The following is a 25,019-nucleotide window of genomic DNA, read 5'->3' on the forward strand; positions in this document are numbered from 1 at the left end:
GGACCCGTGTGAGTCCGGCTCCGTGCGGCACGGCCGGGCAGCAGAGCGGAGCTGCTGCTGCGGGCCCCGTGGCAGCTGGGGACGGGGCCAAGGCGTGCGGTGGATGAAGGGCTCCGGGCAGCACTTTGGGGAAGCTGCTGCAAGCCCAGCATCCAATTCTGGTGAGCACACGGGACCTGGGATCCTGCGCGGAGTCAGCTGCTGGTCCTCCTGCCACGCTGGGGCCCAGTAGGTATTCTCTTCGGAGAAGGCATCTGATTGCGAGAAGGCAGCAGAGGGCACGGGCTGCGTGTGGGAGTGAGCCTTGTGGGACTTAAGTGTATGTGTGAAACACAGCTGACTGTTCTGCTCTGGTGCTGCATGAGCCAGGCATGGGAAACAGCCTTTTTGCAAACTGCTGCAGGCAAGTCACAGACCTCCTCTTCCAGCCACGCAGCTCCGGCTCACCCGATGAGAGGTCACCCCTCTTGCCAAAGCCTCCCACAAGCTGCACTGTCTTCCCGGAGATGCCAGAAGCTGCCCAGTGTGCTGGGCTGTATCCAGACATCATCCCCAGTGAGGCGGTGACGAGAAGCCTGCAGAAGGGCACTGAATACATCCAAGACCTATCTGAGACCAAGGACAAAGAAGGAACGGTGACAGTTTGTGATAAGAGCGGATTGAGACCTGGCGTTGGCACGGTTGGCCTGCTCCGGCAGACAGAGGCATCCCATGCAGGGACTGTCCTTCCAGCCGACCTTGGGGACAGGCCGGCAGGGCTGGTTGATCATGCTCAGTCACTTGAGGCCTGCCAGAGCTGTGTGAAACTTGAGGACAGCGGCTTAGCCCACAGATCCTGCCGCCTGGAGGAGCACGTGGCAGCAGCTGGCGTTGGTGCGGGCCCTGGAGCACATTCTGCCGGCCAGGGCGAGGGGCGAGCGGCCGTGCGCCTGCACACAGCCTCAGTGGCTCCAGACAGTGTGCTGAAGCACAGAGGTCCTGCTCCCTGCCCTGCAACACCATCCTCTGCTCTGCCATCAAGTGTGGGGAAAGCCCAGCCAGCTCAAAGTGCAGTTGTGCTGCCTGTTTCCTCTGGTGAGGTGTCACCTAAGGCTCAGGACACAAGTGCTGGTTTTGTGACAGAGCCTACTGCCTGCCCCAGCATGAGGTCAAGCTGCGATCCTGATTCCCAGGCACGGATTCTGCCCTCAAAGCAGCAGCAGCAGCAGAAGAAGAAGAGGAAGAAGAAGAAGCTCCCTCTCCCAGGTGCTCAGTCCCAGGGCTCTGTCCTGCTGCATGGAGCCACCACACTGTATGCACCTCAGGGCGTGGGTGTCTGTGTGTGCCTGTGGGATGGGGCAGCACAGAGGAGACAGGAGGGGAGCAGAGGTGATGTTTTAATTTCACAGGTGAAGGAGGAAGGTGGTGAGGTATCCCACCTGGGTGTGTACCATAGAGGGACCTGTCTGTGCCTTGTCGCATCAGCAAAGCAAACTTAAGGGCATTTTGCTTGTCTTTTTCTCAATTCATACGGCAAATCCCGCTTTTGTTTGTGACTGAAAACATGGTCCTTGTAAAGGAACGGAGCAGAACCCAGCCTGCAGCAGCTTGGGTTGGGAGTGTGCAGCTGTGAGGGACCAGTACAGGGAGCCTTTGGCTTCCTTCAGCTGCATGCAGGTCAAGGACAGGCCTGAGCTGCATGGGAGCTGCTCCATCAACTGTGCTGAGGATGGGATGTTCCTTCTCTTCCTTCACCCAGTGCGTTATTGCAGTGCAGTGGGGACAGTTGGCCCCTCAAAATGGCACTTGAGCTGATAATGGGAAATGCATTCCAAAAGGTGGTGCTGGAAAAGGTAGGGATTTAATTTTTAATTTTGTCCTCTAACAATTTCTCCAGTTACTAAACGTAGGGAAGGAAGCTCCTCACTGACAGAGCAGTCCGTGCAGACCAGGCTAACTCCCAGCAACAGTAATGTCACTGACTTTTGGATCCGATAATCTTCGAAAAGGATTTGTGTCTGACTTTGGTTTAGAAGATTTGTTTGAACATGAATCAGTTATTAACTACTCTTCCCAGGATCTGTGCTGTCTATTGCTGTGTGCAGCCAGCAGGTTTTTGGTTTGGGTGTGTGCTGTCCCGAGTACCGGAGTTCACCAGGTGCCTGGCTGTAAATAGGAAGCATGATTAAAGCAGGCCCTGTCACCTTGGCGTGTGAACTCCTTGTCCAGGTGCAGAGATGAAAACTAATCCTCTGTCTGATCCTTTGTGCCAGGTGTGAGCACAGACAGGCAAGTGCGGGTCACTGTCCCGGTGCCCGGCCGCGCTCCGCTGTGCTGTGCTGTGTGTGTGCACAGGGATTGCTGGGCTGCGCTCAGGGCAGCGATGAGAATGTTGTGTTACAACTCGGCTGCCAGCTGGCACGGGCCGGAGCCCAGCAGCCTCTGCCACAGCTGAGGGGACGAGCTGCAGGTGGAGTGCAGGAGGAGGGTCCTTGCTGGGACACAGACACATCCCTTGGAATGACAGGGGAGACCAGAGGTCACAGCCTTCGGTCGAGACCGCAAGCCTGCATCTCGAGGCTGACGTGACCCGGCAGGGATCTCTGTCTGCAGGAGGAGCGGCCGGGTTTGCCCCCGGAGCGGGTGGAACTGCTTCCCTGTGACTCAGACACCTTCCATGAGCCATCCGGGGTGCAGCGCAGGGCAGTGAGAGCCGGCAGCCAGACACAGCTGCCGGCCTGTTTGGGGCTTGAAGTGAGAGCAAGGAGTGGAAGAGAGCTCTCTGCAGGTGTCTTTAAGGTGTCCTGTGCCTCCTCCTACTGTCTCTAGTAGGCTGAAATCCTGTGAAGTCCATGAGTGCCCCATGATGTGCCTCCCTCTGCACCAGCACTGCTGAGGCCGCCACACAGTCAGGCTGCAGCGGGTGGGAAGAACCAGTGACCCACTTTAAGGCAGGTGGGTGCAACTCTGATTCCCTCGGGGAGCATATGAGGTGAGTCAGCACCCATCAAGCAGCACGGCCTCTAGGCCAGCTCATGCTTCCTTGAAACATACGCATTCTGTACAGAACCCCTCTGAAAAGCCTTGCCTAGCTCACATCTGAGGGTTAGCTTCCTGCATAGCAGATCTTTCTCAGTCCAGACTTAATTTTAATTTCTAAATTTAAGACTATGCTGGCTGGAGCTGGATCCTCCAACATAAGGAGACACAAAGGCGTTGCCACTACATGTCTCTTGTTGCGAAGTGCAGAGCTGTGCCGGCCCTGCCTTCACTCAAATGAGGAAAAGAGGGATGGAAGGTGTGAACATGTTGTGTTTCTGCAGACTAGGAACAGTATTCTGATTTCTGAAACACTAGGTAGTTTGGGGATCTTACACCAGTGAGCAGTGAACAGCAGAAGTGTGGTCCTGGCTGGTGACTTTCCCTTGCTTTCAGATTTTCCTATCTTGCTTTGCTGCTGAAGGTGTTTGCTGTGCTCCAGACTGGCGTGTGCATGGGTTGCAGTGCCAGCCTTCCTTTCAGCCAAATTCTGCCTCCTTTCTGGCTGCCACAGCAGGAACAGAAGTTCAGTGATCCTGCCCTGCTTGGGTGGGCAGGGGCTGGGCCAAGCCTGGCTCGGGTGCCTGGCAGGTCATCCTGTCTGCAGTACCGGTAGCCCCAGGTGTAGCATTTCTGTGGTGGCTTGTCTGCACTCTGTCCAGATCCCCACATGTTCAGGGAGCCCAGAAGTATGGCTGTGCTGGCTGTAGGGTGTGACATGGGGCTCTCCCCAGCCCTTTGGGCATGGTGTGGTTTTTCTGAAGCCGCATCTCTTGAGGCACTCTTGCATGGAGCTTTTCTTCCTCCTTTCTAGCATGACAGCAGCTTGCTACAGCCAGAGCCAGGCCTGACTTGCCCATGGCTTCATCTGTCAAAAAAATGAGCAGCGAGTGCTGGGGACATATGCACAGTGACAGGGACCATGAGCAGCAGCTGCTGAGCTGCTAAAGGCAGCCGAGGCTGCTTGAGGTAGCTCTGCTACCTGCTGCCTTTTGGAATGGGTGTGCTCTCATTGCATTTTTAGCCCTTTCACCATGTCCTAAGTCAGCCCTGAGAGTAATCTGAGGGTTTGCTGTTGGCAGTCATCGTCTGGGGCGGGGACAAGACCCTCCAGGGATGCATTTGCAGGGCTTGTTGCTGCAGTCTTATGTTGTGCTTCAGAGGTGTGCAGGGGGATATCCATTTCCTGGGTTATGGTGAAGGCTGGACGACTTCTCTGGGCTGCAGAAGCAGTTGGGGCTGATGGGGAAGAACTGGCTGTGACAGCTGTAGGTCCTCAAGCCACAGCGCCGGTCTGTGAGGTGAGGGAGGCTGAGCTGCTGTTTCCCCTGGTGTGGGGACAGATGCCTTGCTGGGAGGTGAGGATGAGGAGACACCTGCCAGATGGAGCTGGCTGCAGGGCTGCAACCTCGAGGCATTAGCCTGGCTTGGAGCTGTGCTGACCCTGTGCAGCCTTTCAGAAAGGCTGTTTCTGCTGTCTGGGAAAGCACCCCATCTCCATCTGTGCTGCCTGCAAGTGGATGCCTGAGAGCACCAAGCTGGAAGTGCTGGGTGTGACCTTGGGGTGTCCAGCTGAGTGTGCCCCAGCCCTATTGTTCTCCAGCATGCACTGCCCTGGGTGTGTGGGGTGGTGTGGTGTCCTTGGGGCACCAGCCTGATAGGCTGGGGGCAAGGGGTACTCTGTCATCTCCCAGAGTTGCTATCAGCAGCTCTTCCCACTCTTCCAACTTCTCCTGGCAGACCCTTGCTCCTCTTTAGTGTGATTCCCAGCCTCATTCAGAGGATGTAGGCTCCTCTAGGAGACTGGCAGCTTCCTAGATCTTATCAGCTCTGACACTGTCCACCTCATTGGAAAGGAAAACAAACCGCTGGAGCGGTGACCTGGGTGCACAGAGCTCCCCGGCCCTGGGACACATCTGTCCAAACAAGCACTTAAAATGTCGTCACCATTTTCTTGAATAAAATTGCATAGGCAAAGCCACGCCCTGGCACCATGGGATCTCTGTGAGGTATTTTGGAAATGCGGAGGGTGGCCAAATGCAGGCAGGGCCGTGAGAGCTGTTTGTGCTGTGGAGGAACCGGGCGCCCATGTGACACTCAGCAGTGCCGTGGCCCGCTCGCCTGCCTCTCTGCTCTTTAACATGTTGGTGCAGAGGTTACAGCTGCCTCCAGGCCACAAAGCACCACACACCCTTTTTTTTTTAATTAAGAGGCTTCTTAAGACAGCTCAGTGTGGTGTAGACTGACCCATTCTTCCTGCTCTCCTTCCCTCCCCTCTCTGCACATGGTTTGTGGAAGATGCAAACACTGCAGGTGAGCGACAGCACCTTAATTATGCTATGAGGAAAGGGAGGGAAGGGCCTGGCACACCTCTGTCTAGTAAAGAGCAAGTGCAGAATAAAACTCTTCCTTTTAGCCTTTGATTGGCTCAGGCTTTCCAGTGTCCAAGCCAGTCTCTGCAGCCTGACAAGGACCTTGTCTCAACCCTGTCTTCCTGCCCAGAGCACCCATCTGGCATGGCACTGATGAATGGCAGCGGCCCACATGACAGCCTCAAGGGTGAGAAGGATGCCAAGCAGAATGGCCATGAGGAGGCTGACCCAGGAGAAGATGGGAACGACCAGGAGGTCATCGTCATACAGGATACGGGATTTACTGTCAAGATCTGTGCACCAGGGATAGAGCCCTTTTCCCTGCAGGTACCTGCCCTCACCAGCTGGGGAAGGGAACATAGGTGCTGGGGGAGTATTTGAACCAGATCCTTTCAGCCAGGCAGGCAGGGAAGGAGGCAGGGGAAGGTCCCTGCTAGCCCCCACAGTCTGCACAGTACCTTCAGGCTGCCCACAGCTCCCTGACCTGTCTTCTGACCAGGACTAAGTGGGGAAGGAGGCAGCAAAGGATGGAGGGTGCAGGAGGACATCTGGCTGGTGCCTTGAGAGAAACGAAGGAAAAAGAGACATGGGCAAGAGGCTTCCTAGCCCAGTCTCACCTGGGCATTGCAGGGACAGGGAGGGTGTTTCATTCTGGATGCCAGGTGTGGAACAAGGGGAAGGAGAACTCACTGAGGTGTAGCTCTGTCCGTCACAGAGGGGCTTGGGTATGGAGCTGAGCACAGGGAAAATGGCCTTCCCACTTCTGGGCTGTTCTTTAAAGAAGTGTTGTGAAAACATGATTTCTGGGCCTGAATGAGCAAGGAAACATCCCTTGCTTGCTCAGCAGTTATGACATGATGCTGCTTCAGGCCAGCCTGGGTTTGGTATACAGTGACAGATGCTAACAGCTCAGGGAGCTCAAGCACTGGCCTGAAGACAGAAGGGAATGATTCTGTCTCCACTTCCCTCTGCATGGAGAGCTCTGCCTGATGTCAGGTGGACAGTGATGTGCTGCCTGGTCAGGATGGGCTCTGACAGGCCTGGTTCATAGTCCCATTTAGCTTGATACTTCACCAAATACTATTTGAAGTATCTCTAATTCTGGGGAGAGGCATCTGGAATCTAAATGCAATGGAAAGTTCTTACCTCCTAAAGACTGGCAGAGAGTGCAGCAAAATCCCATCCCCTGTGGAAATAGCTGCATCTCAGACTGGCTTTTTGTCGCCTCTAAATCCCCCTGGCTGTTAGTTTTAATCTATTTTAGGCTAATAATAGCAGGCTGTGTTGTTTACAGCAGCTTATGTAAACTACCCCAAGTCCTCTGGGTTTCCCAGCAGTGTCAGTGGTGCTGGAGCAGAGCAGGAGGCAGGGGAGCAGCCCTGGTGCTCAAGGTGGGTCTGGCCTCCCCTGAGCCCTGTTGAGGTGTGGCACTGGCACAGACATCGGGAGGAGGAACTGGGCTGTTTTCCATGTCCAGCATTCACGTTCTCACCACTAATGTGTGAATGGATAAGGGAAGAACCCCCTGTTTTCCCCACCGCTTTCTATCCCTTCACTGCCCTCTGTCACCTCTGTCTCATGCTAAGTGCTTGGTGCAGTGCCTGGCTGTTACATCTCTGGGTGCCAAGCCCGTGGGGTGGAACTCAGGTCACTGACCCTGCCAGAGGTGACAGTGTCCTCCAAGCAGGAGCAGAAGTGATCTTCCTGGGAAGGGAGGTAGAGTCTGCCTTTCCACGCCTGAAGAGAGAGGTCTGAGAGGTTTTTGATACTGCAGCTGAGGGGCAGAGTTTGGCAAGAGCAAGTGGGAGGGTAAACAATAATTGTCTGGGTTCTTACCTTCTTAAGGTTTCTCCTCAAGAGATGGTACAAGAAATCCATCAAGTTTTGATGGACCGGGAGGATACCTGCCATCGGACCTGCTTCTCCTTGCAGCTGGATGGCAACGTCCTGGATAACTTCGCTGAGCTGAAGACAATTGAAGGACTGCAGGAGGGCTCACTGCTGAAAGTGGTGGAAGGCAAGTTCCTTGAGACTTGGGAGGGAATGAGTGGGGGTTTTCTTAGGGCGTGGTTTTGCCCACCTGTCATCTCTCTCCTGTGGTTCCATTTTGAGGCCTGTGTGCTAAAGGAGTAAGCAACTGTCTAATTCCAGTTTGTTTCCGCACTTTTTGCCCATCAGAGCCATACACAGTGCGAGAAGCCAGGATACACGTGCGCCACATTCGGGATCTTCTGAAGAGTCTTGACCCATCAGATGCTTTCAATGGTGTGGACTGTAACTCATTGTCCTTCCTGAGTGTCTTCACTGAAGGAGACCTGGGAGGTACGGGTCAAAAAGACTTCTCTGGTGTAGTCAGTGGTTTCATTCTCTGACTCCTTGCTTAGTTAAACACAATAACAATCAGATGTCCTGTGTCATTTAGGAGTGCAGGGAGTATTTGCAGCACTTCTACATCCCTCCTTGAATGACTGGAGGAGGGAGTGCTGCACTTTCCAGAACTGACTTTGTCTCCGTCTGTTCTAGACAGTGGAAAACGGAAGAAGAAAGGTACCGAAATGGAACAAATTGACTGCACCCCTCCTGAACATATCCTGCCAGGTAGCAAAGAGAGGCCCCTGTGTGCCCTTCAGCCCCAGAACAGAGACTGGAAGGTAGAGTTCTCCTGTGTCATTGAAACAGCTGTTGGCACATTCCTCACAGCAAACTGGTGGTCAGGGATTGAAAGCTGAGCTGAAGTAGACTTTGGGATTTGCTCTGCTTGGTGCTTAATGAGTGCTGGGATAGCATTGCTTAGCCTAAAGAGTAAAGTCCAGGAACTGGTGTGCAAAACACTGGATATGGAGTCTGGACATGTGCAGAGTGTGGAAGGGCCAGGCTTGCTGGGATGGGTGGCAGAGAAGGGAAAGCAGCATTCCTCTGCAAAGTCCTGGAGACAGGATCTGCAGGTCACTACAGATTGCTCTTAGCCTTCCTGTGCCCTCCCATTCAGATTCTGGTTTAGAAGCTGCCATTTGGAAACAAGTACAGCAAGAAATCCATACCCTGTGCAGCCCAAAGTCCCAGGGTATCTGTTTTCACCCGTGTCTCACGGTTGTGAAAGGCAAACTAGTGGACTGCAGAGGGCTCAGGAAGCTGCTCTGGAGACCAGGTGTGTTTGTAAGCTCTGTGTCTGGAATCAAGCAAGGGCAGCAGGTAAAAGGGATCTGGCATATACATCAAATTACTCTAACTCAAACACATTAATTCCTGCTGACAGGAGTTGCTTCTGTTGTGTTCTCCTGTAGCCTTTGCAGTGCCTAAAGGTATTGACGATGAGTGGCTGGAACCCCCCACCCGGTAACCGGAAGATGCACGGGGACCTCATGTATTTGTACGTCATCACGGTGGAGGATCGGCACGTCAGTATCACTGCCTCCACCCGGGGATTTTACTTGAATCAGTGAGTAACTGAGGTGCTTCCTGTCCTGCCCTGCAGCAGCCAACTGGAAAACAACTCACAAACAAACAGTTGCAGCTCTTTATTTTTTTTTTCTTTGGCAGAAACAGCCTATTTTAATTTGCTCCTCACGTGGGTTTGTGGGAGTTGCTATACTGGATTGGGCTGTTTAGTTATGCCTGGTACCACTTCTCCACAGTGGCTAAATGCCTGGTGCTTTAGAGAAAGTTTAAACATCCCATAATGTCATCAGCTATTTAGAGCATTTTGAGCTGGGAGGAAATTCCTTCCTGACTATTGCAACTATCTCATTTTGCCCTAAAGCGAAAGCACAGCCTGTCAGAACTCCCTGAGCTGGGTACAGATTTGGCTACAAATAATTTTTTGTTTTTTTAATGATAGCTGTGAGAGGCTGTTGTGGCTGTGCCTGTTGGAGCAGCTGTGCTGAGGGGGTTCTCTGTTAAGGCACTTTTGGTGTGTTTGGGAAGTTCTGTGAAATCAGTCCTTCCCAGCTATAAAAACAGAAGCCTCTCCCGATTCTGGAGATGGCTGAAGAAGGTCTAAATTAAAACACCATCAGGGCCAGGTACAGGGTTACTGGCTGTTTCATGTGGGGAGACTGGGTAAGGTCCTTGCTGTCCCTTTGCCTTTTTGCCCCATGGTCTCCCATTTTGCAGGCAAGAGCACTGGTGCAGCCTTTGTACTGTGCATGTGTGAAGAGCTCTCAGTCATGTTCCTCGGGTGTGGAAAGTCACAGGTACGACAATGGCTTGTGACTGTTTCTTTTTTTTTCTTTTGCAGGTCTACTGCATACAACTTCAATCCCAAACCTGCAAACCCCAGTTTTCTCAGTCATTCCTTGGTGGAACTACTTAACCAGATCAGCCCTACCTTCAAAAAAAACTTCTCTGCTCTTCAGAAGAAACGGTAGCAGTGCTTCTTCCTCTCTAGTTCTTTGAGAAGTCCAGTATGAAGGTGGGGAGGCTCAGCTGGTTCTGGGGAGCTAGATGCAGTAGGGATTGCAGTGCCTGGCTCTCTGAGCTTATGTAGTGGTGGGTGGTTGGGACACCAGTGAGTGGAAGCTGCAAGGGCCACAGAGCACCTGATTGAACAACAGGGCAGCACCCTGAGGATTTCCCTGATCCACAAAAGAGACTGAAGCATAAATATCAGTGAGAGTAACACAAGAGGGCTTTGTGTAGGCTTATGGTGGAGAGAGGTTGGTTATTTTAAACATGTCTGTGCATGTTAATATTCTATAATTTTCTCTAGCTCCTATAATAATAACATAACAACAAGGCATTGTTTGATTCTCCCATCCTTGCTGCAGGGACCATTTGTTCTGCTCCAGGACCGTGGGTCCTGTGCAAAAGCCTGTCATTCTTCAGAGTCACTTAATGAACTGCCCAGGCTCAGCAGGGTGTGGATTGACAGGCACATTGTGTGGCTTTTGGGAGCTCTGCTCCTGCTTCATTAAGGAGATGAAAGTGACACTAGACAAGGGCTGAAATTAGCAGTGGCCTCCAGCCACCACTGTGACTATCTGGCCATTTAAAAATTACTGTACTGTATTGCTTGGGCCAGAAGTAGCTACAGATGAGCCTCAGCCCCTGCGCAGAGCAGACAGATTACACAAGAGACCTTCAGCAGTACCTGGGTTTGCACTGTGGGCTGCTGTTACATCTTGGCCTGTAAGGACCAGTGTGAAAGCTTGGTTCCAAAATTCTCTTGGAATAGAAAGGATTCTTCCTTTTATTGCTGTTTCTCCCAAACTAGGGTTCAGAGACACCCCTTTGAGAGGATAGCCACTCCTTTCCAAGTGTACAGCTGGACAGCTCCACAAGCAGAGCACGCCATGGACTGTGTCCGGGCAGAGGACGCCTATACTTCTAGACTGGGCTATGAGGAGCACATACCTGGACAGGTACTAGTCTTGCTTTGCCTGATGACACTGGCAAGAGTTTTGCTGCCAGCTATGCTGAGAATAAGTTAACTACCAAAAAGTAACCCTTTGTGGGAGGGTTTTGGTAATCGAGAGAAAGCTTGCAGGAGTCCTTGTTCTTCACAGGGCCCTTGACTACAGGGGCTGTGCTGCTCATGCTGCAGCTCCATGAGCACAGAAGCAACTGACAGGAGCAGCTTCTGCTCGGATGTTTCTAAATTCCATGTCCCTTCTCTGAAGAGTGCCACTGCACAGGAGGCAGACCACTCCCTCATGCCAGTCAGGCCTGGAATGGCTCTTGTGTCTCTGAGCAGACTGCTCCAAATGCTTCAGCTGCAGCTTTCTAGCACAAAGTGGTGCAGGGCAGCAATGGCCGGCCATGGGCAGCATGTGCCTGCAGTGTGACCACAGCACTGACTAATGACACCTGCACCATGCTGCCCCTTCAGTAACACTGCCCTGCACTGGCTGGGCTGATGCAAGATCTGTCCCAAACTGCTGTTGAATAAAGTCCACTCTCGAGGTGTGTTTGTTCCTGCTGTGAAGTCACTTCTTCCAAGCTCCACAGCAGCCTGAATTCTTACCCCTTCCTCTCCCTTCTCTCCCAAAACACCTTGTGAAGCGGGAATGCTGCCTTGCCAACCCCTTCCCACACAATGCATTGCATCCCACGAGGCTTTCCCTCCCTCTTTCAGACCAGAGACTGGAATGAGGAGCTGCAGACTACACGAGAGCTGCCACGCAAGAACCTGCCTGAGAGGCTGCTGAGAGAACGAGCCATTTTCAAGGTAACTTTGGGATATGCAGGCAGCTCCTCACACAGCCTGTCCTCTGCTGCCTGTCTTCTGGCTCCTGGGGCTTGTATGGAAGCCACTAGCCAGGCTCACAGCAGTAAAAGCCAGCAGACCTGCCTGCCTGCTGGAAGGCTGTTGGGAGGAAAGGAGCAAAGGAACAATTTGCAGGGAGCTTTGAGAGCTGGGAGGTGGGGTGCTGGGAGCGTGGGGGCCCATCCTGACCCCGCTTTCTCTCCAGGTTCACAGTGACTTCACTGCAGCAGCAACACGAGGTGCTATGGCTGTCATCGATGGCAATGTCATGGCCATCAACCCCAGCGAGGAGACCAAGATGCAGATGTTCATCTGGAACAACATTTTCTTCAGCCTGGGCTTTGACGTCCGTGACCACTACAAGGACTTCGGTGGAGACGTTGCTGCTTATGTAGCTCCTACCAGTGATCTCAATGGTGTGCGGACCTACAATGCTGTGGATGTGGAAGGGCTGTACACACTGGGAACTGTCGTGGTGGATTACAGAGGTTACAGAGTGACAGCTCAGTCTATTATTCCTGGCATCTTGGAGCGGGAGCAGGAACAGAGTGTCATCTATGGGTCAATAGACTTTGGCAAGACAGTTGTGTCGCACCCCAAGTACCTGGAGCTGCTGGAGAAGACAAGCAGGCCACTGAAGATCCAGAAGCACAAAGTTCTCAATGACAAGAATGAGGAGGTGGAGCTGTGCTCCTCAGTGGAGTGCAAAGGCATTATTGGCAATGATGGGCGTCACTACATCCTGGACCTGCTACGCACTTTCCCTCCAGATCTAAACTTCCTGCCTGTTGAAGGGGAGGAAATGCCAGAGGAATGTAAGAAAATGGGGTTCCCCAAGCAGCACAGACACAAGCTTTGCTGCCTGCGGCAAGAACTTGTTGATGCCTTTGTAGAACACAGGTGAGCAGAGCTCCCTGCTTCCTCCACTGCAACTGGTCATGGTTCAAGTCAGGACCTTGCTGCACTCTCCTGGGAACATCCTAGCAGAGCTCCCAGAAGTGAGCAGCTAATTGTGCCATTGCTTGGCTGTGTAAATGCAGTTATAGGAACTTAATTAACAAGAGGTGAGAATAGTAGGGATTTGGACAGGGAGCCAGGGAAAGAGATGGTTTGTGTTTTAGTCTCCAGATCTGTTACTGTTGATTCCTGTACAAACATTTAGAAGTTCTTTCTCCCTTGCAGGTATCCTTTCCCCATGACACTAGGGAATGGGAAGGATTTATTCTTCTTACTAAGGCTTTCCCAATGTCCTGAATATTACTTCTGTTTCTAGGTGCTGGAAAAAATCCTGTGTGCTTGTGGTGGGACGTTTGGGTCACCTGGTGCTGGCAAGGCAGGAGAGCACAGGGAGCGGGACACATTCCAAACATGTGGTGCTCTGGGATTTTGCTGTGCTGAATTCTCCTTTCCCTTTGCTGCAGGTATCTCTTATTCATGAAGCTGGCTGCACTGCAGCTGATGCAGCAGAAAGCCAACAAGCAGGAGAGCTCAGTTGCGCTGGAGAACGGTGCCTCTGCAGAGAACGGTGCTGCAGACAGCGAGCGGCCTGAGTCAGAGGACGGCAAAATAGACAATAGCGTGACTGGGCTTGATCAGGTGAAGGAGCTCGCCGAGACCATCGCATCTGACGATGGAACAGGTATTTCATCCTCGGCACCAGCTCCACGCAGGCCTGGTGGGCTGTCACTGCTGGATCAGCTCCAGGCTGGGGGTGGTGGGGGTGATTGATGGTGGTTAAACAGGACAAGTACTGGCTGCCTGTCAGTGCTGGCCTCTTGGTTAGAGCTGCTCACACCCTGATGAATGACTCGCCTCCAGGACAGGGTGAGTGAGGTGTCTGAACCCAGCAAGGTCACCAGCCCCTCAGCTCTTCCCTAGGAGCAAGAGCCTAGCCTGGCTGGCCTGTGGAGTACAGGGGAGTTCTGGGGCCAGGCAGGAGGCCAGCAGTGCACAGGCACCTTGGGGAACCCCAGGCTTGGATTTCTGAGTGCCTGTGCTTGGAGGTGAGGACGTCTGTGGGGATTTTGGGTCATCTTATGTGCTCTTATTCAGACTGTGCAGCCATTCTCCTTTACAATTGTTTGTTTTTATAATGGATTTCTTCAGAATGTGCCATCATTGCTGTTTTTAGTAACAAAACTTAATTTAATAGCTAGGTGTGTCATTTCCTGAACTCCACACTCATTTGTATTCTGTTTTTCTTCCTGCTCCAGTGGATCCCAAAAGCAGAGAAGTGATTCGGAATGCTTGCAAGGCTGTAGGCTCCATTAGTGACACATCATTTGATATTCGGTTTAACCCAGATATTTTCTCACCAGGTACGTGTACCCAGAGCTGGGACCAGCCCTTCAGAGGGTGGCTGTGTCCAGGCAGCTGCAGACAAAATCTTTCTCTAGCCAAGGGTTCTTGCTGGCTTTTGTTTGGCTGGGCATGCTGCAGGGCTCTCTGTGAAGCAGAGTGCAGAAGAGAGGAAGCAGCAATGCATTCCACACACTGGAGCCACCAAGTGCAGGCGGGGAGCGGCTCCCACCGCGCACTCGCGGGACGGCTGTGGGCTGCTGCCAAGAATCCTCCTGGGATTCTCCAAGTATCCCAGCTGTGAGACCATGTGAAAAGAAGCAGAGGGAGGAAAAAAAATCAAATTTGATCCTCATGTAGTAGTTTACACAAAAAATAACACTTGTAGTTGAATGACTGATGTTGGCACCTCAGTAAAGGGCTAGGTTTGTTTTAGTAACATTTCAGCTAGCAGTCACAGTGCCCTTTCACATACATGCATCAGGCACAGGCATCACACATGAATTTCCATTACTTGGAGCAATATTTTTTATTGGGAAATTGAGAAGAAGCTCCCAGAGTGTTTCTGGGAGTGAATACTGGGGCAGGCACATTGCAGGGGAATGGCCAAACCATTGAGTTTGAACAGCCCAGCCCCTGCCTGAACACAGCAGCCAATGCTCTTCCCATCGAAACATGTATAGTTTGAGATAAGTTTTTGAAGCATCTTTAATTCCAGGGAGACAATTGCTCTTAACTTTTCACCTGCTCTTACTATGTACTTTGTGTAAAGGAACTTGCTTCTGTGAGTCGCTGTGGTTGATGTTTTTTCTCTTTTCTTCTCCCAGGTGTTCGCTTCCCAGAGTCAAGCAAAGAGGAGGTACAGGACCAGAAGCAGCTGCTGAAGGATGCTGCTGCATTCCTGCTGTCGTGCCAGATCCCAGGCTTGGTAAGAAACCCAGAGCCAGCAGTGAGGCTGCCCTCAGGGCTTGGCTGCTCTGAGCTAGTGACCTATGGGACACCAGCTTCACCTGAGCAGCTGCAGGCTCTGGCACTGGTGGGGGACCACAGGGAACAGCATGAGCATTGCATACAGGGCATGAGGGGTTTTCCATTTCCCATCTTGCATCATGGCACAACTTTATCACCTCAATCCAACAAAAAATTTTTGGCACTGGTAATTAAAGCTGTTGTGAAGAGTTCGGGACAATAGAGACCACATAAGCCATCCTCCCTAGCCCTGGGCATCCATCACAGCTTATTGTTTTAGCTGACCCTGGCTGTGACTCAGTCAGTGACTAATAATTTGAAGTGAACTGGGAAATTGTTTTTACTAATAGCAGTCATTAAAAACTCCTTCTCTTAAGTCTTAAGCGTTTTGGATGTTACCCATGCACCTGGCCAGATAAGAAATCCCAGTTTCTCCTTTCCTGGGACACTTGCTGAATTGATGGCTAATGCAGCTGTCAGAGCAGGCACTGGAACTGGCAGGGGAGAACTCATGAGCTCTACTCCAAGAGTTGTGGATCTTTTGTAGGAGAGGGTTTTCCTTGTTGGAAAGTTGCTTCTGAACTCTAAATACACTAATTCTATAGTCAGCACAGCCTTCAGAACCAGCTATTCAGTCTTTAAACAAAAAAGGAGCTGAGTGAGTCAGAAAAGTGCTCAGTGATTGTTGATTACGAGGTCCTTGATGCTCCTATATAGACCCAAAACACTGCACAGGCCTGCGTGAGAGCAGGTTGTAGACCAGCTGCTGTAGCAGGTAGTCCTGTGCATATCAGAGAGGAGCTGGTGTTACTCCATGACGTGAATTAAACAACTGTTTATCAGCACTGCAACACAACTTAACATGCAAGTGCCATTTGTCCTTATCAGCTATGTGTGCACAGCTGCACATCTCTTTTAATTGGAAATGGTAATTAGTTAGTGACTCTGAGGCCCTTAAAGAAGGGTCAGCCTGCTACTTGCAGAAGCAGGAGTTGTTTTGCCTCTGCCTGTGAGAGTGTAGTGCTGCTCCTTCCCTGCTGAGACAGAGTGAAACTGGCCCCAGGGGCAAGGAGCTGGCCCAGACTGGGCTGGCTACTGCAGGTGTCCCCCCCGCCTGTTACCATGGTGGTCCCTGTGTTACCCACCAAAAGAGTCTTATTTGGGGTCAGAGCCTGCTTCCAGGGTGACCCTCAGCCCCAGGTAATGAGGTATCTGCAGTGGCATTGGGCAACACCTGTCCTGCCTCCTGGTGTGTTTAAGTGGAAGTTCTTTCCTTCATGTTTGTCCTCAGTAACCAAAGTCTGTACATACCCTGCAGGTCAAGGACTGCCTGGATCACACGGTGCTCCCGATGGATGGAGCAACCTTGGCTGAGGCCATGCACCAGAGGGGCATCAACATGCGTTACCTGGGCAAAGTGATCAACTTCATCACCAAGACCCCTGGCCGTGCACAGCTGGATCACATCTTTGTAAGCATCAGGCTTAACATCAGACAGTTCAAATCACTCTGGCATTGCTTGTCCCGAGGAGATTCCCACTTGGCCAGTTGTTCTGTCTAAAAATAAACAGCTTCAAAAATAGCGGGGGAGGGAGGAGGACTGCTAAGTGGTAGCTGGGGAGTTTTTCTCCCAAATCCTCAATGGCTTTCATAATGTTAGGAACTGCGAGTATCTTTTGGGTAGAGAATTGCTTCAGGGATTCCCAACTGTAATAGAGTAACACAGTTGGATTTTCAGCCATGCATTTTTCAAGCCTCTAAGACACATCTGGGCTTTGGATCAAATTCTGAAGTGTTGTGAGTGTGGCTGCCCAGGAGCAGGCAGAGGCTGGGCTGTGGCAGCCCCTGAAGCACTGCTGCAGCTGTGCTGAGCCATACTGTTGTGCTGGCTTGTGGGCACCAGGCACAGAGGTGCCAGGGCCTCCTCACTGGCTCCAGGAGGGTTGTCAAATGCTTTTGCAGTTCTGTGCTGCAGGGAGAATAGTGTATCTTCTGCAGATCTTGCTAAAAGACCATTTCAAAAGCCCAATGTTTCTTGCCAATGGACTCAGTCTGTTCTTTATTCCTTTGGGCAGAAAATTGGAATCAGCGAATTGATCACTCGATCAGCCAAACACATCTTCAAGACATACCTCCAGGTATGACCAGCAATCTGACCTCTTGCTCCATGTGTCCTCCCTAATGACTTCTTTCCGCAAACAGAGCTGTTTGGGGTTCTCCTCTCATTAGGCAGTTCCTGGGGGTTGCGTGGCAATGAGAACTACAAGCTCATTAGCACTGAAATAGGTACAGGCCTGTATGTAATGCAAAACAAGTTCCCACTTGAAGAAAGCTTTCTCGGAGAGCAATCATTCGTCTTTTTCCTCCCCAGATCTTCACTCATTATGTTGGAGGCTTTTAAAAGTGAAATCACAGCTTGTTTTCCTTGTAATACCTTTTCCTCTTAAACAGTGTTGTTTTTCCCTTCTAAGAAACATTTTTAATTGGCTCAACACTACATGTCCTTGTAGCTGTTCACACACAGCCTAGCAATACACCTGGCTTCGTTCCAGTGCCAAAGTCTTCTTTGCTTTCTCTTTCCCAGGTAGCAGCCCAAAATGTAACCACACATTATATACATACATATATATATATATATATATATACACATACATATAGGCATATACTTAATCCTACATTGACATCACTCTGTCTGTCCTTGTGCCACTTGTAAACACTGGCTTCCTGTCCCTCTTGTGGACTGACTCTGGTGTCTCACTGTAGGGTGTGGAGCTGTCAGGTTTATCCGCCGCCATCAGCCACTTCCTCAATTGTTTTCTGAGCTCCTTCCCAAATCCCATTGCCCATCTTCCAGCTGATGAGCTGGTCTCCAAGAAGAAGAATAAGAAAAGGAAAAACAGGAACCTTGGAAATGCTGATAACACTGCGTGGGCCAGCATGACCCCTCAGGAGCTATGGAAGAATATTTGTTCAGAAGCAAAGAACTATTTTGATTTCAGTCTTGAATGGTAAGTGGAGCAAGTGACCCTGGCTTGTCCCTGGATTCACCAAACTTCTGTAGCTCTTGCTCTTTAACAGGACCTCCCTTTCTGATTTGTTTTCTTTTTGAATAAAATTTGTACCCTTGCGGGACTTACACAGATCTTTAATGGAAAGAAATTGGGCAAAGAGTAGGAAGGGGGAAGTGAAATTTTGAATTAGATGAAACCTATGATGCAAAGGCAGCCATGAAAAGCAGGGGAGGAAGGGAAGCTTTTCCTAAGGGTACAGAGGGGATCAGAAGGTGAGAAGCAGAAATAGTATAGTCAGAAGATACTTGTCTATCAACAATTACTTAGGCTGAAGGGAGCTTCTGTTCCAAAAAAAGGACAGCTGCTCCTGTATGTGAGCAGAGATGGGGGAATAAGGAAGGGGCATGTTGTGAGTGCTAAACTGGAAGCACCAATGAAATGGCCCAAAAGAAAAGCCATGGCTAGTTGGATAAACCAACTTTTGGTAGTTAGACAGTGATCATGCCCTCATGTCAGGGACTGCTTCGCTCCTCACCAAGATCTGAAGGTACTCAGCTCAAACTGCAGTGAGCTTTGGGAACACATGTAGGATTTCTCTAAAAGCACTGTGCTGTGCTCTGTAGGCTTTCACAGACCTTGGGCAAACTCTGCAGTTAGTCTTTGGTTTGAGTTAGCACCTGGCTGTACAGGGACCTGTGCCTCAGGTTCCCACAGTGGAGCGATGTCCTTGAGCAGAAACTCCCCTGAGAGCTGAAGCTTGTGTGTGCTTTCTGCAGTGAGAATGCTGACCAGGCAGCTGAAGTGTATAATCTACAGAAAATCACCCTGCTCCGTGAAATCTCCCTCAAAACTGGAGTCCAGGTAAGATCCACATCCTCTGTCCCTTGCCATTATGTTCTGTACTGAGGAGCATGAAGAGCAAGTGCAATGTGTTTTGGAGGCACAGCATGAGCCCCAAAAGGTCTTTGTGGTGTTCATGTTGGAATACAGGTCCCAGCTCTGAGAATGAGATTTCTAATCCAGTTCCCTCATAGGGTAAACTTGGAAGAACAGCTGGCCTCAGTACAGTGCCTTCCTGCTCCTCTGTGGGCTGTGGGAGTGTAACTGCATGAGCTCTCCTGTCACGGGTTCAGTGTTGTCACCACAGTGCCATTTTGCCATGCACAGGTGGTGGTGCACACCTACATCTGGCCACCTTGGGGAGTTCTGACCCAGGCTGTGGTACAGGAGATGTTTTGACTGTGAATCCACATTTAGAATTTTGCACTTTTTCTTGCCAAGTGCCTATGGAAGTGGTAACTGTGCCTTCCGCTCTTTTTGGTCCCTCCAGATCCTGCTGAAGGAATACAACTTTGACAACAGGCACAAGCCCACTTTCACAGAAGAGGATATTCTTAACATCTTCCCTGTAGTGAAGCATGTGAACCCCAAAGCCTCCGATGCTTTCCACTTCTTCCAGAGTGGGCAAGCAAAAGTTCAGCAAGGTACAGCCCCCATGTGCCTCTGCCTCTCAGGATGATCACTGATAATGGGAGGAGTAAGGTGTGTGGGGCATGGCCACCAGGACACCCCTGCCAACCCCGATTTGGTAGAGAATCCTGGTCTCCTAGACTATCTGGAACACGCCTGCTGTAAAGCCACCAGCAATGAGCAAGAATGGGTCAGGGCAGTGGTACCCTTCCCCCAGTGCAGTGACAAGTGTCTGTGTATCCCACTGCTGGTCTCACTTCCTGTCTCCAGCAGTGTTAGGAGTTATTTTTTTTTTATATATATATATATATGTATGTGTGTATATGTGTGTGTGTATACCTTCTTTTCAGGTTTCTTGAAGGAGGGCTGTGAGCTCATCAATGAAGCCTTAAACCTGTTCAACAATGTGTATGGTGCTATGCATGTAGAAATCTGTGCCTGCCTGAGGCTGCTAGCTCGGCTCAACTATATCATGGGAGATTACTCAGAGGTAAGCAGGGGCTCTGTGGGGATCTCCTCAGTGCTCTCATTCCTTTGCCATGCTTGCTCAAGCTCACAGCGTGGTGTGACTTGCCCGGGGTTGTGTTCTGCTCTCTTCAGGCCTTAAGCAATCAGCAGAAAGCGGTGCTAATGAGCGAGAGGGTCCTGGGCATTGAACACCCCAACACCATCCAAGAATATGTGAGTATGGAGAGCTGGGGGAGCAGCAGCACCTCAGGGGTCTGGCTGCAGTCTGGGAGCCTTAGTTCATGTCTGCAGCTGGAAAACAGTTGCATTTTCCTCTCTTCTGCAGCTTTCTTTCCAGAATTCTCCATTTCATCATCTCTTATGATCCTGCAAAGTGAAAAGCTGAGTGTGTCCTGCATGTTCATTATTTGTCCTGCTTAACCTAGGTTTCTAGTGTTTGTCTGCTGCATCTTTATTTAGATATATTAATTCTCCTGGTTTTGGCCCTGGGCTTATGTCAAAAACAAAAAGAGGATAGAATCCCCCCCAAAACACAGTCAGAATATGACATACATATGCGAGTCAGGTTGGAAATTTTTCACAAGGGGTGTTAAGAGAAACTGAAATAAAACACACAGCTTCCTCAGGGACACCTCAGTGGGGCTATGCATCAGCCAGCAGACTGGACTTTTCAAAGTGGCTGAAGCCTTCTTTAATCAGTGAGGAAGACTTTTTATTCATGTGCAGCTGAAGAAAAGAGTGGAAAGGAGAGATTAGTTTCCTTTACATTCATGCTGGGTCCCTTCTCTTGTCCTAGATGCACCTGGCTCTGTACTGCTTTGCAAACAGCCAACTCTCGACAGCACTGAACCTGCTGTACCGTGCACGCTACCTCATGCTGTTGGTATTTGGGGAGGATCACCCAGAAATGGCACTCTTAGATGTAAGTAATTAAGAGTCTTCAGGTTCTAATCTCTGAGAAACCTCTTGGCCTTTAAGATGCCCACATGATGGCCATTAAAAACAAATGTTTAGGCAGTGCTTTTCCTCCCTGGGTTATTACTGATTGGTACCATCAGATGAAGGAAAAAACAAGTTTAACCCTTTCACTTGGGAGGGTCAGCCTCTGTGCTGAGCTGTGCACTGGGATTCTGCAGGTGGGGTTTGAGCACTTTCCTAATCCTTAGGAAAGCTCCAGTTTATGCCAGTGGAACAAGAACGTAAAAGAGTTTATTGACGTCCCTGTCACGTGTTACTGCTGCAGGGACGTGGCCAGGGCCTGCAGCCCTTCTGGCAGTGACACACCTGTGGGGTCCCACTGCTCACAGAGCAGGAACTGTAGTGTCAACATTAGTGTCTTTCCTAATGCCTGCTTGGCTTCTCTGTACAGAACAACATTGGCCTGGTGCTCCATGGGGTCATGGAGTATGACCTGTCCCTCCGGTTCCTGGAGAACGCATTGGCCATCAGCTCCAAGTATCACGGCTCCAAGTCTCTGAAGGTTGCTCTGAGGTGAGGCAGGGTGGGGTGCTGGGCTGGGTCACTGCTGTCAGAGCGAGCACAGTCACCCAGTACTTGCATGGGAGCGGCTGGGCTTGAGAACTGGATATTCAGTCTTGTCCCAGAGCCAAGGTCATGGGGCAGTACCCAAGTTTTTTATTTCAAAGGATGGAGAGCTGTTCTGAATGTTAATTGTGGGATCTGCTGTGATGCTGCTTTGGTCAAAAAATCTATCAAGATGACCTGTGGACTCTTGGTAGAAAAATGTATGTGGGGAGTAAAGGTTGGAGAGCCTGTAAGGGAATTGCACTGGGAGGCAGGGACAGTGCATTAAATGCTCATGTTCAATCCTTCCAGCCCTCAGGGAGGGATCTTTGAGAATTATTTAATGTGCTTTTGTCCTTTGCCATAAAGTCCTGTATTTGAATAAAAAGCCTGAGTGGCTTCTGTGTGTTCCCAAGGGAGCTGGGACTGGTGACACCTGTAGGATCTCCTCCCAGTGCCCACTGCTGCAGTGCTGGATGCCCTCTGACTTCAGTGCAGAACTGGCTGTGTTAGCCAGGCATGGCCCACTCCCAGTTCTTGCTGCCACATCGTAGCCATCTGTTCTCCATCAGGCTGCAAATCAAGCTGATTAAACATCTGCAAAGCCTGCCTTGTTCTCCAGTGGCTGATGAATGTTCATGCCCCAGAGAGTCTTCAGCTGTCCCTCAATGGCACTGGGATGCCTGGAGACACCCGTGCCCTCCCACAGAGAAACACTGCCAAACCCAGCAATTTCTTTTTCATTCCAGAAGCAGCAAGGCCAACAGTCCAAGGCAAGTCAGCTCTCCCAGCTGGCGAGAGCCCAGGGGACTCAGGCCTGAGGGCTTAGGGCTGCAGCCTTCCTCTCCAGTTAGTAAATCCAAACCCAGGGTATTCCCATGGATGCGCCTCTCCCTTTGGTTGACTGCTGTGGCCTTCAGCTTTCCTGGATGCAGGACAAAAGATGCCCAGCTCAGTCTTTACCCCTGTAGGTCACTTCTCAGCATTCCAACTGAAATCCAGCCTTAATGAGTGTAGTATTTGAATCCTCAGCTGGGTGGGAATAAGTAACTCCCACGGTGCTGCATTCAGTCTCCTTTCATGCTTGTGTTAAGACTTTCAGCCCAGACAGTGTGATGGCACAGTCACACTCACTGCAACACAGAAATGTTTCTTCTTCAGAGAAGTGACAACCCTTTTCCTTCTCTCAGCCACCACTTGGTTGCCCGAGTGTACGAGAGCAAAGCAGAATTCCGGTCGGCTCTGCAGCATGAGAAGGAAGGCTACACCATCTACAAGAATCAGGTGATGAGTGGTCCCACGGTGCACTCATGAGCTGTCACTGCAGGGCCAGAACTGAGCAGTTCCACTGCGAACCAGTGCCCAGCCTGGGCTTTGAGAAGGCCTTTCCTACACACGGTTCTGAGCAGATGCCAGGGAGTCCTTGTAGGGCCAGTGCAGAATTGCCTGCCTTGTGCAGTAATGCCCACTACTATGCCAGGAGTCTTTGCTCAGCTTCCTGCGAATGTGTCCGTGCTCTTCCCATGGCTGGACAAGCACTTCTGTTGTGGCATGGTCCCATGTTCTGGTGGGGCTTGAAAAAAACTGGTTTCTTTTTCCCATCTTTTGTCTTCAAATAACAGCTCCAGACTGGTTTGGTAGTGAGCTCTCAGCCTGGCTGCTGCTCAGTGAAACTCCTGCCCCAGCCTGGGGCTGTCTGAGCACGTCTGCACGCAGTGACTCAGCTGAGGGCACAGCCCAGTGTGGGGAATGCTGGAATACTGGTCCAGGTGGGGGGATGCTAGGATGCTGCTCCTGTAAGAAGAGTCCAGTGCAGGGAATGCTGCTCAACCAGCAAATATGTTCCCACTTGATGAAAATGTGAAATGTTGATAAGAAGGCTCCCAGAGGAACTGTTTTACTGGTTTTTGTATGCCAAGGCAGTCAACATCCATTTTGCTGAGTTCCTGTAGGGACACTGAGCTGGCAGCACCCAGGTGTGTTCCCTGGGTTGGGCCTTGTTCTCACTTGTGATGTTGAACCCTTTTTTTTTTCCCATTTCCCATCAGCTCGGTGAACACCATGAAAAGACCAAAGAGAGCTCCGAGTACTTGAAATACTTGACGCAGCAAGCGGTTGCTCTGCAGCGCACAATGAATGAGATCTACAAGAATGGCTCCAATGCCAACATCATGCCACTGAAGGTGACCCGCAGCGCTGGGATCGTGCTGTGCCAGCAGCAAGTTGTGTCCAGCTGCTCCTGAGGGGCATGGGCTGTCAGGAGGGGGTAGCGGTTGTCCCTTCCCAGGCAGAAGCCCTTGCTGGGGCAGTGGCTCAGACACAGTGTGGTGTCAACTGTGTGGATGGAGCACAGCGTTGCAGGATGCCTGGGGAAGCAGCAGGGTACAGGGACAGCTCCTGGGGTGACAGCCTGGCACATCTGCACACAACCCTGCCCTGCTGCTGACTCACTGCCAGGCAGCAGGTTGCTCAACCCAGAAATACTTGTTTCCTCATCCTCAAAAATGCTGTCATCTTTTGTGAGATGCTTTGTTCTCCTTCCAGGGATATGGTTGGGGCGGCTGGGCAGGGAGCGCAGAGGGGCTGTCTTACCTTACATGGAGCAGCAACGAATGGCCCTCCTGGGCCAAACCCAGCTGCTCCTGCCTGCCTCCGGGTGCCTGGCAGAGTACCTGGCCTGAGCCATTGGTGCTCTCCCTGCCAGACTGTACCCCAGCAGATTGGGAAAGAGCGTTCCAGCTGCAGAGAGGACAGAGTGTGACAGTGCTCTGTGTGTGGGTTTTCCTCTCCCTGTGGAGAACTGGCAGCGGACCTGAGAAGTTCATGGCAAAGCACAAGGACCTTGAATCAAATAAAAGTCAGAGAATTGTGGGCAGTGAAGAGGCTCAAACCCATAAAAATAGCACTAAAGGGTTTACCCTTGTTAAAAGACTTGAAGGAGGGTAGACAACCCAACACATTTTGGAACTGGCACCATGTCCCACAGGGACTGATGGGAATCTCTAGATGGTGCTTTCCAGCTTATGGATATACAGAGGTAGATAATGTAAATGATGCCATTTTCTCAATTTTTGGTAATGGGATGTGCTTAGCAGTACAGAGTAGGTTCTGACTCCTAAAACTTTTCTCTTGCAATGTAGTTCACAGCTCCCAGTATGGCCAGTGTCCTGGAGCAGCTGAATATTATCAATGGAATTCTCTTCATTCCACTAAGGTACAGTGATTCTTCTGGGTTATGCCCTTAAAAATCAAGTGTGTATTATCTTCATTTGCAAGAGAGCAGAAAACAGCTCCCCAGGATTTGTTTGTTTTAGCCAAGATCCCAGTTAAGGCCTTGATTAGCATAAAGATCACTGTAAACAGCAGGACTCTTAGATTGTTTTTTTAATTATTATGAATTGTCTTTTATTACTGCTAGTTGAAAATTTGATTAGGATGACGGTGGAAATACATGACTTGAGCCAGGACTGTTCTTCTAAGGCTGTAAATAATCACTGGTGGTAAAAATGCAGCATCAGCAGCTGGAGGCTGCCTGGCCATCAGCAAGATGAACATTCTGCTCTGCCCTAGCCCCACTGAGGGAGCAGATCCTGGTGCCTCTTTGTTCAAACCCAGCCAGCAAAGTGGGCCCTAGCCCTGCTCAGCCATGGCTGAGTTGTGAGGGAGGGAGGTACAAGGAGTGTT

The 25,019-nt window shown here is 50.8% G+C and overlaps 1 protein-coding gene across 2 annotated transcripts in view; it reads left to right on the forward strand.

Annotated features, from left to right (window-relative positions):
- CLUH (CLUH binding protein of NUMT mRNA) overlaps positions 1–25,019 on the forward strand; it is a 32,514-nt gene that overhangs the window by 5,490 nt on the left and 2,005 nt on the right. The window contains exons 1-25 of one of the 2 annotated variants that reach the window (XM_005525647.3): positions 261–1,245; positions 5,521–5,717; positions 7,236–7,407; positions 7,569–7,712; positions 7,914–8,041; positions 8,675–8,829; positions 9,628–9,753; positions 10,603–10,750; positions 11,464–11,556; positions 11,801–12,495; positions 13,017–13,234; positions 13,809–13,913; positions 14,721–14,821; positions 16,181–16,333; positions 16,938–17,000; positions 17,626–17,870; positions 18,650–18,734; positions 19,204–19,357; positions 19,694–19,833; positions 19,944–20,024; positions 20,608–20,733; positions 21,181–21,302; positions 22,526–22,619; positions 23,384–23,518; positions 24,476–24,549. In XM_005525647.3, coding sequence (XP_005525704.3) covers positions 372–1,245; positions 5,521–5,717; positions 7,236–7,407; positions 7,569–7,712; positions 7,914–8,041; positions 8,675–8,829; positions 9,628–9,753; positions 10,603–10,750; positions 11,464–11,556; positions 11,801–12,495; positions 13,017–13,234; positions 13,809–13,913; positions 14,721–14,821; positions 16,181–16,333; positions 16,938–17,000; positions 17,626–17,870; positions 18,650–18,734; positions 19,204–19,357; positions 19,694–19,833; positions 19,944–20,024; positions 20,608–20,733; positions 21,181–21,302; positions 22,526–22,619; positions 23,384–23,518; positions 24,476–24,549 — 4,628 coding nt within the window. In that variant the 5' untranslated portion in view covers positions 261–371. Of the gene's footprint in view, positions 1–260; positions 1,246–5,520; positions 5,718–7,235; positions 7,408–7,568; positions 7,713–7,913; positions 8,042–8,674; positions 8,830–9,627; positions 9,754–10,602; positions 10,751–11,463; positions 11,557–11,800; positions 12,496–13,016; positions 13,235–13,808; positions 13,914–14,720; positions 14,822–16,180; positions 16,334–16,937; positions 17,001–17,625; positions 17,871–18,649; positions 18,735–19,203; positions 19,358–19,693; positions 19,834–19,943; positions 20,025–20,607; positions 20,734–21,180; positions 21,303–22,525; positions 22,620–23,383; positions 23,519–24,475; positions 24,550–25,019 lie in introns of those variants that run through there. The other variant, XM_014255017.2, reaches the window with a different exon arrangement.

Source organism: Pseudopodoces humilis, chromosome 23 (genome assembly GCF_049639895.1).
Source record: "Pseudopodoces humilis isolate 2021_Gansu_Grassland_sample_001 chromosome 23, ASM4963989v1, whole genome shotgun sequence".
Taxonomy (NCBI): domain Eukaryota; kingdom Metazoa; phylum Chordata; class Aves; order Passeriformes; family Paridae; genus Pseudopodoces; species Pseudopodoces humilis.